This window comes from Zonotrichia leucophrys, chromosome 1A, assembly GCF_028769735.1.
Source record: "Zonotrichia leucophrys gambelii isolate GWCS_2022_RI chromosome 1A, RI_Zleu_2.0, whole genome shotgun sequence".
In the NCBI taxonomy this organism is placed as follows: domain Eukaryota; kingdom Metazoa; phylum Chordata; class Aves; order Passeriformes; family Passerellidae; genus Zonotrichia; species Zonotrichia leucophrys.
The window spans coordinates 64,671,268-64,686,482 of NC_088170.1; the positions used below are offsets into that span (position 1 = coordinate 64,671,268).

At 39.7% G+C, this 15,215-nt stretch overlaps 1 protein-coding gene across 2 annotated transcripts in view; it reads right to left on the reverse strand.

Annotated features, from left to right (window-relative positions):
* ELAPOR2 (endosome-lysosome associated apoptosis and autophagy regulator family member 2) overlaps nucleotides 1–15,215 on the reverse strand; it is a 110,677-nt gene continuing 95,462 nt past the window's right edge. For both annotated transcript variants that reach the window (XM_064702978.1, XM_064702979.1), the window contains exons 16-22: nucleotides 14,400–14,589; nucleotides 10,879–10,975; nucleotides 9,093–9,194; nucleotides 6,695–6,821; nucleotides 5,775–5,953; nucleotides 4,942–5,107; nucleotides 1–2,349 (exon numbers count right to left, since the gene is read on the reverse strand). In XM_064702978.1, the coding sequence (XP_064559048.1) occupies nucleotides 2,290–2,349; nucleotides 4,942–5,107; nucleotides 5,775–5,953; nucleotides 6,695–6,821; nucleotides 9,093–9,194; nucleotides 10,879–10,975; nucleotides 14,400–14,589 (921 nt within the window). In that variant the 3' untranslated portion in view covers nucleotides 1–2,289. The remainder of the gene's footprint in view (nucleotides 2,350–4,941; nucleotides 5,108–5,774; nucleotides 5,954–6,694; nucleotides 6,822–9,092; nucleotides 9,195–10,878; nucleotides 10,976–14,399; nucleotides 14,590–15,215) is intronic.

Here is a 15,215-nt window from a genome sequence, read left to right on the forward strand (position 1 = left end):
TTTCAAATATATTTTTAGTTTATTTTATGAATGTCCATCAGATATATATCTTTGATGCTACAACACACTAGTTGAATAAAAATCAACAACATAAAACCCCTCATCATAAAAGATTCAAGAAGTGAAACCCCAAAGCCATAACCATTTACTCTGTGAGCATATCATCTTTGACAACCATATATAAATGACATCATGACAACAAATACAATGTACAATAATAAGTGTGCAATGGTACAAAATATACAAAAAGGAATGTGTATTTAATGTACATTCAACATTACCCCATAAAAATCTTTGTGGGAAATTGAAGTGCCTTTTCAAGACCAACAGAAAATGTACACCACTTCAGTTAAGATGCCTGAAGGATCTCCCATCAAAAAAGTAAAGTGTGTGTTCTTTGACTGGAACTATAAAATAACAGAGCTGAATTTTCCCTATTAAAAAAAAAAACCTAAACTTCATAAAATTTTTGTTCACATCTAGAGTATAATAAAATATTTAGAGTGCAGAAAATTCAGTTGCATTTAAATTTTACTTAAAAGTGGGCCCTCTTTTATTGATAGACCTAGCTCAGTCATATAAAATCAAAAATCTATATTCCTTATAGTAAAAAGACCATTTCTGCCCATGTCTCTTTTCTGATTTTGATTCCACACTTCCCATAAATTTACTGTAATGGAAATATGAGTCTGACCAGAGGTCAATACAAGAATTGTGACTCATTTTCTCTGGCTCTGTACAAGTCTTGCATAATTTTACTCAAATATTTTTTGCCCAAGTTTCAGATTCCTTTGAGTTCGACCTCAGAGGGAATTTCAGGAAATTATTACTGTGGATATTATGAAGATCACATGCTTATAATGTGGCTGATTTTATGGAAATAAAATCACCCAGCCTCCAGTTTCCAAGGCACCATTTTGTGCCTTTCCTCCAGAGCTGCTACTTGTACTGCCACAGAATGCATTCAGATGCTGTGCAAGTACATAACCCATGCTCAGCTCTGCTGGACATCCATCCATCCATCCATCCATCCATCCATCCATCCATCCATCCATCCATCCATCCATCCATCCAAACATCCATCCATCCATCCATCCATCCATCCATCCATCCATCCAAACATCCATCCACCCACCCATCCATCCGTCATCCATCCACCCACCCATCCATCCATTCCTCCATCATCCGTCCGTCCACACATCTAACCATTCCTCGTCCATCCATCCATCATCCATCCATCCTTCCATCCATCATCCATCCATCCATCCATCCATCCCTCCATCCCTCCATCCCTACCCCTTCCTCACATGAGCTCAGGAATAAAGGAGGCTGGGTATTTCTAACAAGCCTCTCAACTGACAGAGCTGATCCTTCATTCCCAAAAGTTGAGATTTTTGCTGTACCTCTAGAATTCAGGTTTTGCTGGTTCCTAGCCCTGGGAAAAGCGACATTTACCCAGCCCAAGGGAGAACACTGAATCTGCCAAAGACCTCTCTTGAAAGGACAAGCTTCCACAGAGAGGGACAAGTGCCACTTGCACTGTAGGTACCACTTTACATCTCTGTAAAGAGTTTGAACCTGCTACTGCCTACAAACTCATGGGCCCAGACCTGCAATTCACACAACAGCTGTTACCAAGTTTAAATTTAATAGCACTAGGTTTTAGTCCAACCTTGATGGCCATGACTTGGGCACCAGAATGGGTTCAATTTGCAGGTGCAACAAAATTCCTTTTGCATTAGAGGTTAACACAGGCCATCCAGACCTTCAAAGCATTAAAATCAAAAGTATTTTCCAAAGTTCAAAACTCACCCGAGGCTCATTCTGAGTACCATTCACAATTTTGATTTCAAGAAAGACTCACAGTTGTGCCAGTAAACAACAACAAACAACCTTAGCAGGAGGTTGCAGGCCTCTCTGAAAATAATTTCTTAGGAATATGCACAGGAATGAGAAGGAAATGAAAGGTACCTATAAATCATATGGCATGCCTGAGTGTTGCCCAGGTGAATGCAAAAAATTAATGTTATTTGCAGTATGTATATCTCTTCCTGAGTTGAATTTCATTCCCAGTAAGGAATCCAAGAATCTGCTTTCTTTTTTTGGCAAGGTACTCAATCACATGGTAAGGCAATCCATTTTTCTGGTTTGCTTCCTGTCTTCTTTCCTCTTAAAAGGCCAAGCATTTCTCACCAAGATCACCACTATAATGTGTGCCAGAATATGTTTAAAATATAGTCCTGTAAAAATAGAAATTAGGTTTGTTCCTTTGAAGGCAGCATTAATTCTTCATATATTCTGGGATCTTGAAGATTTCAGCTGAACAGATTCAAAATTGTCTTCCTTTTCCTGCAATGGAAAGACAGGTTCCCATCAACTGGATTTCTTCAAAAATCTTTCTTCAGCAGTCAGCACAATCATTTCTGCTCTCAATATCCTTTACCAAAAACTTCACTTTATTTTTACTATGGTAATTAAGTGCACAGTTTGACCCTTTAATATTTAATAACATTACTAATTCTGTAAAAAATTTGCAAAACCAATAAAATTATGCTATAGCTATTGTTCATGGTATTTATTTTAGAGGGTGCAGGGAAAGTCATTTCATATTCAGAGAATAGGATAGGTAGTCTGAGCTGGGGAATTGCAAGGTAATCATCTCTATGGTTATTATCACTTATCAATGTGTTTCCTGCAAAATATAAAATGCTTGAAGCACAGCATGTGAGTGTGAACACCACTGCCTTGGTCCTGGATTCCAATCTCAACAACTCCTCTGGGAGACCCACAAGACAAAACATCAGTTTCCATCTTAAAAATCAGGGCTGGAGAGTTGAGTTTTCTCTCTGTTTGCATTTGGCCAGCAGGCATCAGGGTGAGCAAGAAATGTGGACTTACACACCCAAATAGTCTGCAAAATGTCCTGAATTACCTTCATAATCTGATTTTTAAAGCCCTCTCACACAGATCAGGACAGTCTAGTGCAGACTTGAGAAAGAAGGGGAGAAATTGTCCTATGCTAGTCCAGTGAAAAATATCTGTTCTGAAGAGCCTGGTATTGTCATGCTGGAGACAACAGACCCAACAAGAACAGCCCCCAATCTGAAACAGGTTTGTAATTATTTGGCTTATATCTTCTCATTAAAAATAAGTCATCCCTTTCTATATTACAGGCCCAGCCCTCAATCCCTTGGGTACTCGAACCCACTGGTATCTTTGTGACACACTGGCAGAAATGCCATAGCCTGAGGCTTGAACTTATAGTTAGGACACTGCAGATTCTCTTTCTCTCTCATTTTACATTTCTCCTTTTTCTCCCCTGTTTTCCTTCCATATTTTTTTTCTGTATTTTACATGCATATTTAGCAGGACATTAATTTCTTCATCTTTTGCATAAATGAAAAGCAATACCTATAACATTTGGTTTTTTATAAATATATATTAAATTTGAGTTATCTGTGGGGGTACAGGACACAGAGCTGAAAAAGCTAATGAGGTACTGGAAGTTGAATTTACCAGCTATTGTTATCTAGCAGTAAAAAAAGGAACAAGCTTAGAAATACCTGACAAGCTTGTTGAAAATGGAGAGAACACTCAGGAGGCCTGCTACAGTGGATATAGGAACATTAAAAAGCTCCAAGAAGGCATTCAAGCTGTCTGAATACTGAAGAACTAAAGCTTAATTCTATTTTAGCAACATCACCAGAAAATTTTATGTGATTGGATGTTATTTACATCTTCAATATTCTCAATATTGAATTAAGAATTAATATTGAATTTCTGCCCCCTTCCACAAGGAAAAATATTGATTTTGCAGGACAAATAGTCAGGCTGGGTTCAAGGGAAAGTTTCTGCACATTATCTGTGCAATGGTAACTTCTCCTAGGAGGGATATCTGAGGAGCAGGTAGTGTGGCAAGAAGACACCAGTCAAACAAAAAAAAATTTAAAAATGAAGAGAAAAGAATAATAAGGGAAAAGAAAGGCAGCACACAAGTTTTAATTATTTTGCAGCCAATCACAGAAAGAAACAAAAAGGGATACAGGGAAGAAAATCTCAAAATTCAATATTCTGAGATATTATTTGGACAATAAACTGGAGTACAATGTTTTAAAATTAATTTTTCTCATGGTATTTTAAGAGACTTTCCAAGAAATTGACTTCAACAAAAGTGTTTGAAAGGGAAAATGTCATTTGCCTTCATCCTGATCATAACAGATGCCCCCACTGGAATCCCTTAAAGACAACACCACCCTTTCCACAGCACAGATTTCAAGGCATTTGAAACAAAGAATAAAGAGCTTTTGGGATCTACCATGATGGTCCTCTGTGGCTCCTCTCAGAAATGCTCAAAGGACACCAAAGAGTTTGGTGCTGTCAATTCAGACATGCAACAATCCACACCACATCTACTGCAGAAAAAAATCCTTTTTTTGGTGCTGCTTCCCACTGAAATGGAGGAGGCTGCCGTGTTGGGCAACAGGATGAAGATGATTTAACTTCAACTGAATCCTACTCAAAATTATGGCTCTCCAGCCAGCCATTAAGCCAGCCCAAGTGAGCTGCAAGCAGTGGCTGGTGGCTGTGCTGCCAGTGTTAATTTTTTGTATCTCTAATAGCTGTATTTGCCTCAGCAATGGTTGTGCCTGGGAGGATTCCAGGCAAAAAGGTTCTCTCTTCCATTACCTGTTTTTTTCTGGTGTCACCCATGCAATAAAAAATGCTACTGAAATCTCTCTGTGCAGGAAGGAGCATTTACCCAAAAACCCTGCAACATTTCTTAATTTTATCCAGACTGTGGATTTCAGCAGATCACTATGGACTGGATGAGGTGTGTGTGGGAGGCTGCACTGCTGTGAAATTAGCATCAAAGACTCATCACATCCAGTAATAAAAAAGGTAATAATTATTTTTGTATTAATATTGGTAATTACTGCTCACCTTTGTTGCCAAGGATTTGAGCTTCCCCAGCAGTGACTGCTTATTTGAATACACAATTTCTTCTTCATTATCTTCTCCTTCCATTATAGCACAGCTGTCAGCAGCTGGCAGTTCACACTCTTTTGAGTTCGTTGTCATCACTAATTTGGAATATTTATACTCCAGCCTGAAGATATAAAGCCACACAGGAATAGATTTTTTTTCTCAAATGTCCCATACTCAGGGGTTTTGTAATTTAGATTGTCTGCAGTCCTCCCACATAGTTACTTCTGAGGCAGTGGAAATTAGATACTTTTCAATCATTAAAAATATGTAACCAAAATAGTACTAACAATACACTGAGCTCTTGCTTTCCAATTAGTCCTCTATCCTTATAAAAGAACCATGTTTTCCCAAAAGACCAAGGGGAGGTCAAGAGGACTTCCCGCATGAAGAAGTGCTGGTTGGAGTAACAACCAAAACAGAACTGAACAATATGGTCAAGAACCTAATTTTTTACCAAGCTGAAAGGACTAATTAGACTGAAGATACTCTTTTGGTCTTCAGATCTTGAGAAAGCCATGTTGTTTCAGAAACTACAGTCAACTTAAAACTCTCAAGAGTTAAAAAAAATTTGGAAATTATGCCATTGCAAATTACCGTGGATGTTCTATACTTTCCTCGCTGAAATTTTTTATAGCCACCATTGACAGAAGAAACATCAACTTGGTGTGTGAATGGATTGATCCCACAAGGTACTGCTCATCAAGAGTGTCATAAAGTCAGATGAAGGAAAAGTCACTCCATCAAGCTTTTAGCTAACTTTTAAATGTAATACAATTTGCAGTACTTACTTCTGGTTCTTCTTCCAAAAGTAACAAGTCAAGGCTATGAGCAGAACAGCTGTGAAAGCACCAACACCAGCTCCAACTTTAAGCCAAAAATCCACTGTTTCACAAGTGCTGGTCCTTTTTTCTGGCAAGGAAACTCCTTTAATGCAATGCTTTGGCTCATTCCATACATATAAGGTTTCCTTTCAAACAGAAAACATCAAAAAGTGAGCTGCTTGTAGGAAAAGAGAGAACTGTTTAGACTTACAGAAAACAAGCTGTTCTCAGGTAGAAAGGTCAGATAACTTTTTAGTGAAAGCAAACTAAAACACCCTTTAGGTTTTCAGTTATATTGTATAATCAGTCCTCTCCTTGCTTGGGCCTGCAGGTTCAGGCATGGCAAAAGGATTTCCTCCCCTGTATAGGTCTCCATGTGGCACAATACGGGCTGGACAGTTATTGGAAATAAGTTGTGCCTGCACAGGAGCTGTTGATCAACAGGAGAGTTTGAACCTGTGGAAGAACTTCCTAATATTTGACTCGAGAAGGCAGCAGCAAAAACATTGCTAGCAAGTAGGATGAATTTATAAATTGACATTTGGAAACCTTTCCTAGCCGGCCCCGATGTTTACGGCTATGAAACAACTGAAGTCTTTAAGGCACTCCATCCTTCAGAAATAACTGTCCTGCAAATCTGAATGCATTGAGAGTTCACATCCTTACTCACACAGCGGGCAGCACACACCAGTTCTCTTGCAGGAACCACACTGACATTGACACAAACATTCCTGAGTCTGAACACAGCTCCACCCTCAGCTTCCATCCCAGCCAGCTCAGAGCCTGGGCTGAGATCTTCCAACCCCCTCACACATCAATTTGCACACCACAAGAGTCCAAGTTATACCCAAATGAGCCCATCTGACTTTGAGACATGGGTGCTGTACCTGAAATCCTTTTTTGCAGGCTCCCTCAATCTCATGGTAGTCTTGCTCTGTGCAGAGAGGACAAGCTTCTGCACTTTCCCAGAGGAAGTAGAAAGTGCATCCATCACAGGTGCCTGCAGGGCAGGAGCTACGAGGAGAGCAGAGTTCAGTTATCAGTCAAGAAAGAAACACTCTGGGGTCTGCATCCTCACCCACCTTCTGCTGCTGAAGATTGGGAATGGGAAGTGTGAGAAATGGGTAAACATCCGTCGAGTTGGCAGATGGAAGAATCTGGGGAGAGAATTTTTCCTGGTTTGTAAAGTGCTTTCTCAAGTGAAAACAGGTGTTGAGCTTTCAAAGATCTAAAAGGAGTGGGGAGAGAGAAAGAGAAAGAGAAAGAGAAAGAGAAAGAGAAAGAGAAAGAGAAAGAGAAAGAGAAAGAGAAAGAGAAAGAGAAAGAGAAAGAGAAAGAGAAAGAGAAAGAGAAAGAGAAAGAGAAAGAGAAAAAGAGAAAAAGAGGTGTTGTGTTACAACACCAGTGTACACTGATGGAGCATCACTGTTCTCCTGCACAGGGTGGCTGTTCCACCTGACTGCTGCTATCTAGTTCCTGCCATTGTTCTAATGATGTCTGGGTGATTTAGTCCATATGGAATGGACTTGTCCTGTCATGGTTAATTACTAGAAGGATGTTCACCGGTTAATGAAGAGATAACAGCTTCTCTTACTCCAAGAAAAACTAATGGCCTATTTTGTATTCAGCCTGCAGAAGGAAGTTGCACAGGCAGTGGCAGGACAGTCACGTAGATTTTTTACTGACAATCACATCAGGTCTAACAGCAGCAATGGCCAAAGGCCATGCAGGAAGTTTGGTCATTTAAATATGAAATATATTCATGCAGAAAAAAATAGATTTAAAGTTGTGTTGTTCTATATCATCTAGAAACCTGATATCCTGATCTGAAGCACTGAAAAATCCCCAGCCCTAACAGCCCATTCTGGCTTATCCAGATTTGAATACCTGACAACAGGTACACTCCTCTGTGAATTAGGGAGCATTTTTCCAACCTACATGGCAAGAGCACTGACAGACCTTTCTTCTCAACTGCTTTCATCTTGTACTACACATTCATGTGATACTAAACACCAAGCCTGGAGGATCAAGGAGTTATTTGACATATTCCTGATACCTCCCTATGTGAAAGCAGCTGACTGCTGAGCTAATCAAAGGGGGATAGGAAAGGAAAAGCCGACATGAACTGAGATAAGGTACACGTGTCAGCTGTGAGCCATTTCTGCCCCTGCTCACACTTTCAAAAGCAAGGGAGGTTGTTCCTCCCTCACTACTGGTGCTTTATCACAATTCCCATCATGTTTATCCTGTGGCACTGGAAGAATTTTCATGCAGAAGCTGACAGTGTATCACTGCCCAGCAGAACTTGTAGTAGGACAGATCCCTCAGCAACTGGGCTAAGCATCTCCAAAGGTGCTCAAATACCAAACTTTCATCCAGCACCTGTGAGGTAAACTCTATTCTGCATTCTTTCAGGCAAGCACAGGTTGTGTGCCACAAGAGGGACAGGGACCAAAGGATCCCACACTTCTCACACTGCTCACTTTTGGGAAGGAGGATGAGTGAGAGCTATCAGCAGATTTGCAGTAACATCCAGACAGACTAAAATGGGCCTTGATAGCCAAAGAGGAGAGTTAACAGAGTTGAAGGAAGCTTCTGAAAAATCACAATGTGTTGCTAAAAATTAATAGAATTGAGTATTTTACTTTTTTTTTTTTCCTCTGCAGTTTTTCAATCATGCTTATGCCTTAAGTTATGTTTATGCAGGCATAAACAGGATTTTGTAAGAAAGAAGCTTTTTAAAGTCCCTCAAATCAGACTGGAGGGAAAAAACATCAGGCAAATTAAACACAACTAGTACAAGGCAGCCAGGATACAGCAGTGAAACACATAAATAAATATATTCCAAACATAAAATAGACAGAGCTCACACAAGCATTGCAATAGCAGATTTCAAAATTCCTAGAGCAGATTGCCTTTGTCCAAAAAAATAATTTTAACTAGCTACTGCTGTAGCTCAAGGAAGAAAAACTACCTCTCAAAGCCTCAACTAGGCAGTTTAATCAGGAGGCTGAAGATTAAAATAAGGAACTGAAATAAAGAAGAAGTGAAAACAAGCAAACAACACTGCATTTTCTTTTGCATTTAAGCTCAGAACAACCTGCCACACAGCCTAAACACAGATCAGTTGGTCTGCTGGAAGCTGATGGACACCTAGGAAAACAAATGACTGATGAGGGAGCTCTCCTCATTGCTGTTGTAGTATAAAATTACTAATGAGTTTTGTAAGGATTACCTGAGGAGCAAAGGCTTTTTGGTACTAGTAGAATGCAAAGACTGAAATACCTGGGCACAGAAAGCTCTCCTTGGTCTGGTTTGTGGGGGTTGCATCTCATTGTCACAACAGTTGCTCGGCCATTTTCACAGGAGGTTGTCACTGTTGAAGACCTAATGTCAAACAAGAGGAGAAAAGGAACATATTTCCACTACATTAAATGGAAATTACTGTTTCAGAGGTCTGTAAACACTCATGCAGCTGTAATACTAACAAAATACCCTTTACCACAATGGTTTTGACTTTGCCAGGTGAAAAACAAACAAACAAAAAAAAAAAAAGAGCAACAGAATCAGGGTAGGCCTCTCCAATTCATTTAAATCTCAAAGTGCTCTGAGATGCTACTCAGGGAACTGCTCTGGTTTTCTAAATCTGCTGCATCAAGGAGTGAACTTTGCCACAAACAGAACAAAATGATTGAAAAGGAGAATCACAGGTGCTGTGGTTGTTGTGTTACTCTGCTGGAGAGGCTCTGAGGGCTCACTCCCAGCCTAGCAACCTGAGAAACAAACTGTCCTCTGTGGAAACCCAGGGCACTGGGAATATTCCTCTGTGTGCTCTGGGGTGCCCAGACCTCCAGGGCAGCACTGACTTTGACCCTCATTCATGGAGAAAGTTTCCCAGACTTCAGGATAGACTGGAATCCACAAAAGTGTGAAATAGATTATAGAGAGTAGTGTGGGCGTATCACTTGGTGAGAAATTGAGGTTTTGGGATTTTTAGTATGCTGTGGATGGAAGCAAGGTGGAGGGCACAGGGTGTCATCCTGGGTTTCTTCTTCATGCTTCTTCTTCCTCCTTCGCCATGGGTTTGGGTGGCATTTTGTAATTGGGCAGAAAAGTCCCCATCGTGGGCACTGTGGGATCAGTTATTGGGTTAAGAGGGAAAATAATCTAGGTGTCAGTTCTTAATTGGAGAGTTTAGTCTTAAAAAGACCTTGTAACAAGAGATTGTTGGCCATTTTGTGCCTTCTAACAAAAAACTGCCCAGCTCACAGTAGTGAGACTGTTTTACTGATAAGAAATAATAAACAGCTGAGTCTGAACATGAATTACTGTCTCAAGTGCCTTCAATCCAGACGCAGAGAAACCCACAACTTGTACCTCCAGTTAAAGGGGATTTAAAAGATCTTATTCCAGCATGATAGACCTTGTAAGCCAAGTTCATAATATGCTAAAAATAGGGTCTCTGGTGTGGGGCTCAGTTTGCAGAATCAGACACATAATTTAAGTATTCACATAAGCATAAAATGCTGATATCCAAAGTCCTATATTCAATTAAGTCCCAGCTTAGAAACACAGCCGACATGAAAACCAGCATGTAGACATCTGAACTGAGCTGATCTTTGAGCTGCTTCCTACCCAAACTGAGGCATTCTTTTTATGGAGAAGAGTGAAGAATGGGAAAAGCATTCTAGTAACTGTGTGTATTGAAACAATTACTTTTAATCTGTAGCATCAAAGTAAACATAAATGAAAGTGAAAGAAAATATGCAACCACAAGGGGACATTTCCAAGTCATATATGAGAAAATATGGAAAGTAACCGGACACTGAAAGTGTCATCTGGATGAATCAAAGCTCTGGGATCACTTTGTATAGATCAAGACTTATTTAGATTTGAGTAAAGAGTGTTTGCTGATTTCATAAGATGATCTTCAACATGTCAATCAATATCAGGCAGATATTGCTTAAAGTGCAAAGGTTAAAGGTGGGTTATAGATCCCCCCTCACAGTTTTAGTTTCCTCTAAACAAATGAAGACATCTGACAATGCAATAAACAGCACTTTTTACCCACTTGTAAAAGAAATGCACATCTGGTATTTTGCTTGGAGAGGGAGGAAATATATCTGCCTTGATGCTGATATTTTCCAGCACTGTTTCAACAGTAGCTCCTAAAATGTAAGAAATTAAAAATAAAAAAAAAAGCAATCTATTAATGAATTTTAGAGGGGTCCATGTGTAATATTTTCTCAATCTGAAAGCTGTGGATCTCACTTTATAGCATTTAATGACATCGTTGTACATTACACACACTTTTTTCTAACTAAATTTTGCAGATATATATGTTCCTCATACAGTCTGATTTCCTCATGCAGACAGAGCAAAAAAAAACAAACTCAAACACCTGTGTAAATACTTTTTACTCTTTTATATTAATTTAAAGCAATTACTGGATATTAAAGAAACATTAAATAATTTAGGCTGGCAAAGGACTGCTGAAGATATCTGATACAACCCTCAGAGCATATGCCTTGAGTGTACAACCCTCACACATCAAAACCAGGTAATGACCTGAGCAATTTGCAGTGCTTTGAGAGATGGAATAACAAGACTCAGAAGGATTATGGAATCATGGGGAAGCCTTGATGGCACCTTTTGGAACAAATGACAGGCTGGTGTATGAACTACATGGATTCTGGGCAAAAGCTGAAAAGGAGGAAAATGCAAGTACTCAAAGTTCTTAGAGATCTTTCCAACCCCATGAACCAAAGAAGACAGAAAATATTGGTGCTCCACTGCAACATTTCAGAAGAGGGAGTTGTACAAAGGGGGCTGCATCCTTCCCAGGAGTTAAAAACTGATAGAACAAGAAGTGGTAGTGGTCAGAAACTGGTGAAAAGACTGAAGAAATAAAGTTTTCCACTTGCTCTTGAAACAATTGATAGAATCACAGACTCACAGAATAGTTTGGGTTGGAAGCATCCTTAAAGATCTTCTTGTTCCAAACCCTGCCCTGGGCAGGGACACCTTTCACAGACCAGGTTGCGCAAAACCCTGTCCAACCTCTTCTTGAATGCTTCCAGGGATGGGGCAGCCACAGCTTCTCTGGGCAACCTGTGCCATTGTCTCACCACCCCCACAGGGAATTTATTCCTAATATCTAATCTAAACCTACTCTCTTTAAGTTGGAAGCCACTCCACCTTCTTCTGTCACTGCATGCTCTTGTAAAAAATCCCTCTCCAGCACTCTTGCAGCCCCTTTAGGTTGCAAGATGCTCTCTAATCTCTAAGATGCTCTAAAATCTCCTTGAAGCCTTCTCTTCTCCAGGCTGAACAACCCCAGTTCTCTCAGCCAGTCCCCCAGGAGGGGTGGTCAGCCCCCTGACCACGTTTTGGCCTCCTCTGGACTCACTTCAGCAGCTCCACATCCTTGCTATGTTAGGACAGGCAAACTTCAACCATTTTAAAATTTAGCAACTGAGATTAAAAAAAGGTGCCAGAAGAGCTTGACATCATTTCTTTGTACTAGAAAAAAAAGTCAGGACTATCTCCTTGTTTTTCAAGACAATAATTGCCCTCTCTCATTCCTCTGGTGGCAGGAGACAATATTGGCATTTACTGGCATGAATGTTTGTGAACTAGAAACCCCTACCTAAGAGAGCTTTTGATGACATTGAATTGTCAAAAGACTCATGGAGAGGGGATATGGTGACCTGAATTACAATTTGTCTCTCACAATGAGACGCAATAATGGTGATGGAAAATGGGTCTCAGTTCACGGACAGAGGCACAATGACAGAAAGTCAACAGAAAGTCAACAAAGGGAGAACCTCTTTGGTTGAACAAATCTGATCTCATTCCTTGAGTGCTGATGAACTTGGTTGCTAAAGTTATGTAAATGTATCAAGTATTTCACTAGTTACCACATGAGGTTCTAATTAAAAAGTTAGCAGTGTACTATCAATTAAGAGCACACTCTGCATTAAAAACTATTTAACTAAGTCATTATAAAATTATCTGGCCATGGGAAATTCTCATCAAACATGGGATGTCTCCAGGCTTCTCTAGACATCAATACTGAAGTGTGAAAATGCAAGATTAACATCAGGGATCTGCAAGTAACTGTATAATCCATGCTGGTAAAGTGTGTAGATGAGACAAAGATTAAGAGGATTAAAAATAAAATTCAGAGCAACTTGGTTGCTTGGTTCACTTAGCAAGATGGTCCCAAACAAACTCTATAATTTAATTTAATTTAATTTAATTTAATTTATATTATATTATATTATATTATATTATATTATATTATATTATATTATATTAATAAAATATATAATACAAGTGCAGCAAGAATTGAAGGCCAGTCTTAAGAAAGAGAGATTTCCTTTGGAAACTGTAACTTCGACATCAGATCCAAGAAGCCATCCCTAAATCCCTTAAGTTTAGAGAAAGAAGGATGCAGGGATTCCAAAAGCAAAATTTTTATTGCCATTATAGCAAATTAAATACTAGAATACTATTCCATTCTATGCTTTAAAAAAATATAAAAAGTTACAGAAAGTGTAGAAAGAGCCTCAAAAGTGCACTTTAGGTGAGCACTTTAGGTGCTCAAAATAAATACATGATAGCAAGACAAGTAGAAGAACTTGGTCTACTTAATTTATCAGAAGGGTGTGACAATTCCAGTACACAAAATATTTCCTCAAGAAGGAAAACATTGGTGTGATCTGGAGAAAGACTAATAAAAAGCAAGATCTGGAAACTGAAGTCAGGGAAATTCAAATAGGAGACAAGCCTGCTTTAAAAACAGAGAGATGATGTTTGATCAGTGGAAAAAAATACCAGTGACTGTGGCAAAGCTGTTATTTCTGGCAGTCTTAAAAGCCCAGGTTGAATGCTCTTCCAAAGATATGCCTTTGTCAAACATATGTTTCTGGGCTCAGTGCCAGGGAGAAAGTACAAACACTCAGTGCCTGTAATGGATAGGTAAGCAGAGCAAATGACTTCATTGTCTCAACTGGCCTCAGATTCCGGGAATTTGTGATCTGGACCAGCGTAAAACTTAATGATGTGCACAGCCACGTGCTGCCCTAAGCCTCCTGGTTCCTTGTCTAATTATGTCCCCACATCAGTTTCTTCTTCTAAAATTGCCCAAGTGGGATCTTGGCACGGACAGAAACACTTGGACTAAAGTGACTCTCACAGTCATTGGTCTTGCCCTGAGTGAGGTGGGTACAGAACATAAAACCAGTGCTTTTTAATTGCACACTCCAGATTTTTGTGCTGAAATGCTATGCACTGTGAGACCCACACAACCAAGCACAAGGAAGAGTGAATAACACAGAAACAGAAAACTAAAAATGTGCACAGCCCTTGCTTTTCTCCTCCAGCCATCAGCTGAACTGAAACATCAGCAAAACACGCAGGCATCTGTGCAGAGCTGCTTCGCAGCTCAGGAACCCTCAGACTGATCCTGGGCTGCCCCTTTACCCTTCCCTCAAAGTAATGCAGCTGCTGAGCCAGGAAGGATTTACTCTGCAGCCCTAAATACACGAGAATGCATTCACAACAACAAGGAGAAGACAAACTGTGTACCTAAGAACCTGTCAGCAAGGCTGTTGGACTGCAGAGCCAGGGCTGTTCGGAAGCCCTTGCTGTCTGATGGGATGATGGTGGACTGACAGACAAAAGCTCCCACAAAATTGGAAAAATCTTCTGATTCTGCAACCATGTCCTTCAGAGTAACATCTGTGATATTGTCAGTGCAAATTGCCATCTTCTTCCCCTGTGGACAATCAGGAAAAAAGGGAGAAGCTGTTGGTTGTTGATAAGATGTGAAAAAGTTTGGGAAGAGAGAGATTGCAAACTTTCTGTTGCAAACTGGATGAGATTCATTACTTTACCTTACAACAAGTTGATTGTCTCTATGTGTCAGTCATAAGAGGGACAAACCACAACAAACTGTGCCATTGTCAAAGCTCCCATTAAAGCCTTGTACAGACTCAGAAATACAATGTCACCTCTGGCAGGTGACTTATCAGAAATCTGTACTGTGAAGCACTCTTCTTTGTTTATCTTGACAGCCCAATGTTTACTTGCAGAGCATAGTAAAATGCTTGCAAAGGAAAACCCTATTTTTCTTGCCTTTAAATAATATACTGTAGAATACCTCTTTATTTGGGATTTAATCCAGATAAAATATTTTCAAAGCACAAATGCATGAAATCCCTAAACAGATATATAGCCTTCAAGACTGCTTTAATGTGGAATGTCAAGATCAGTGCTAGAATCAGAGCAACATCAATGAAAGACAAATAACCAGACTCATTTTTCCCAACAAAATGCCAAGCACTCACCACCTAACCATATGGTTGGTTGTACTGTAGTACCATTGTAGTAGTTTGGAAAAGT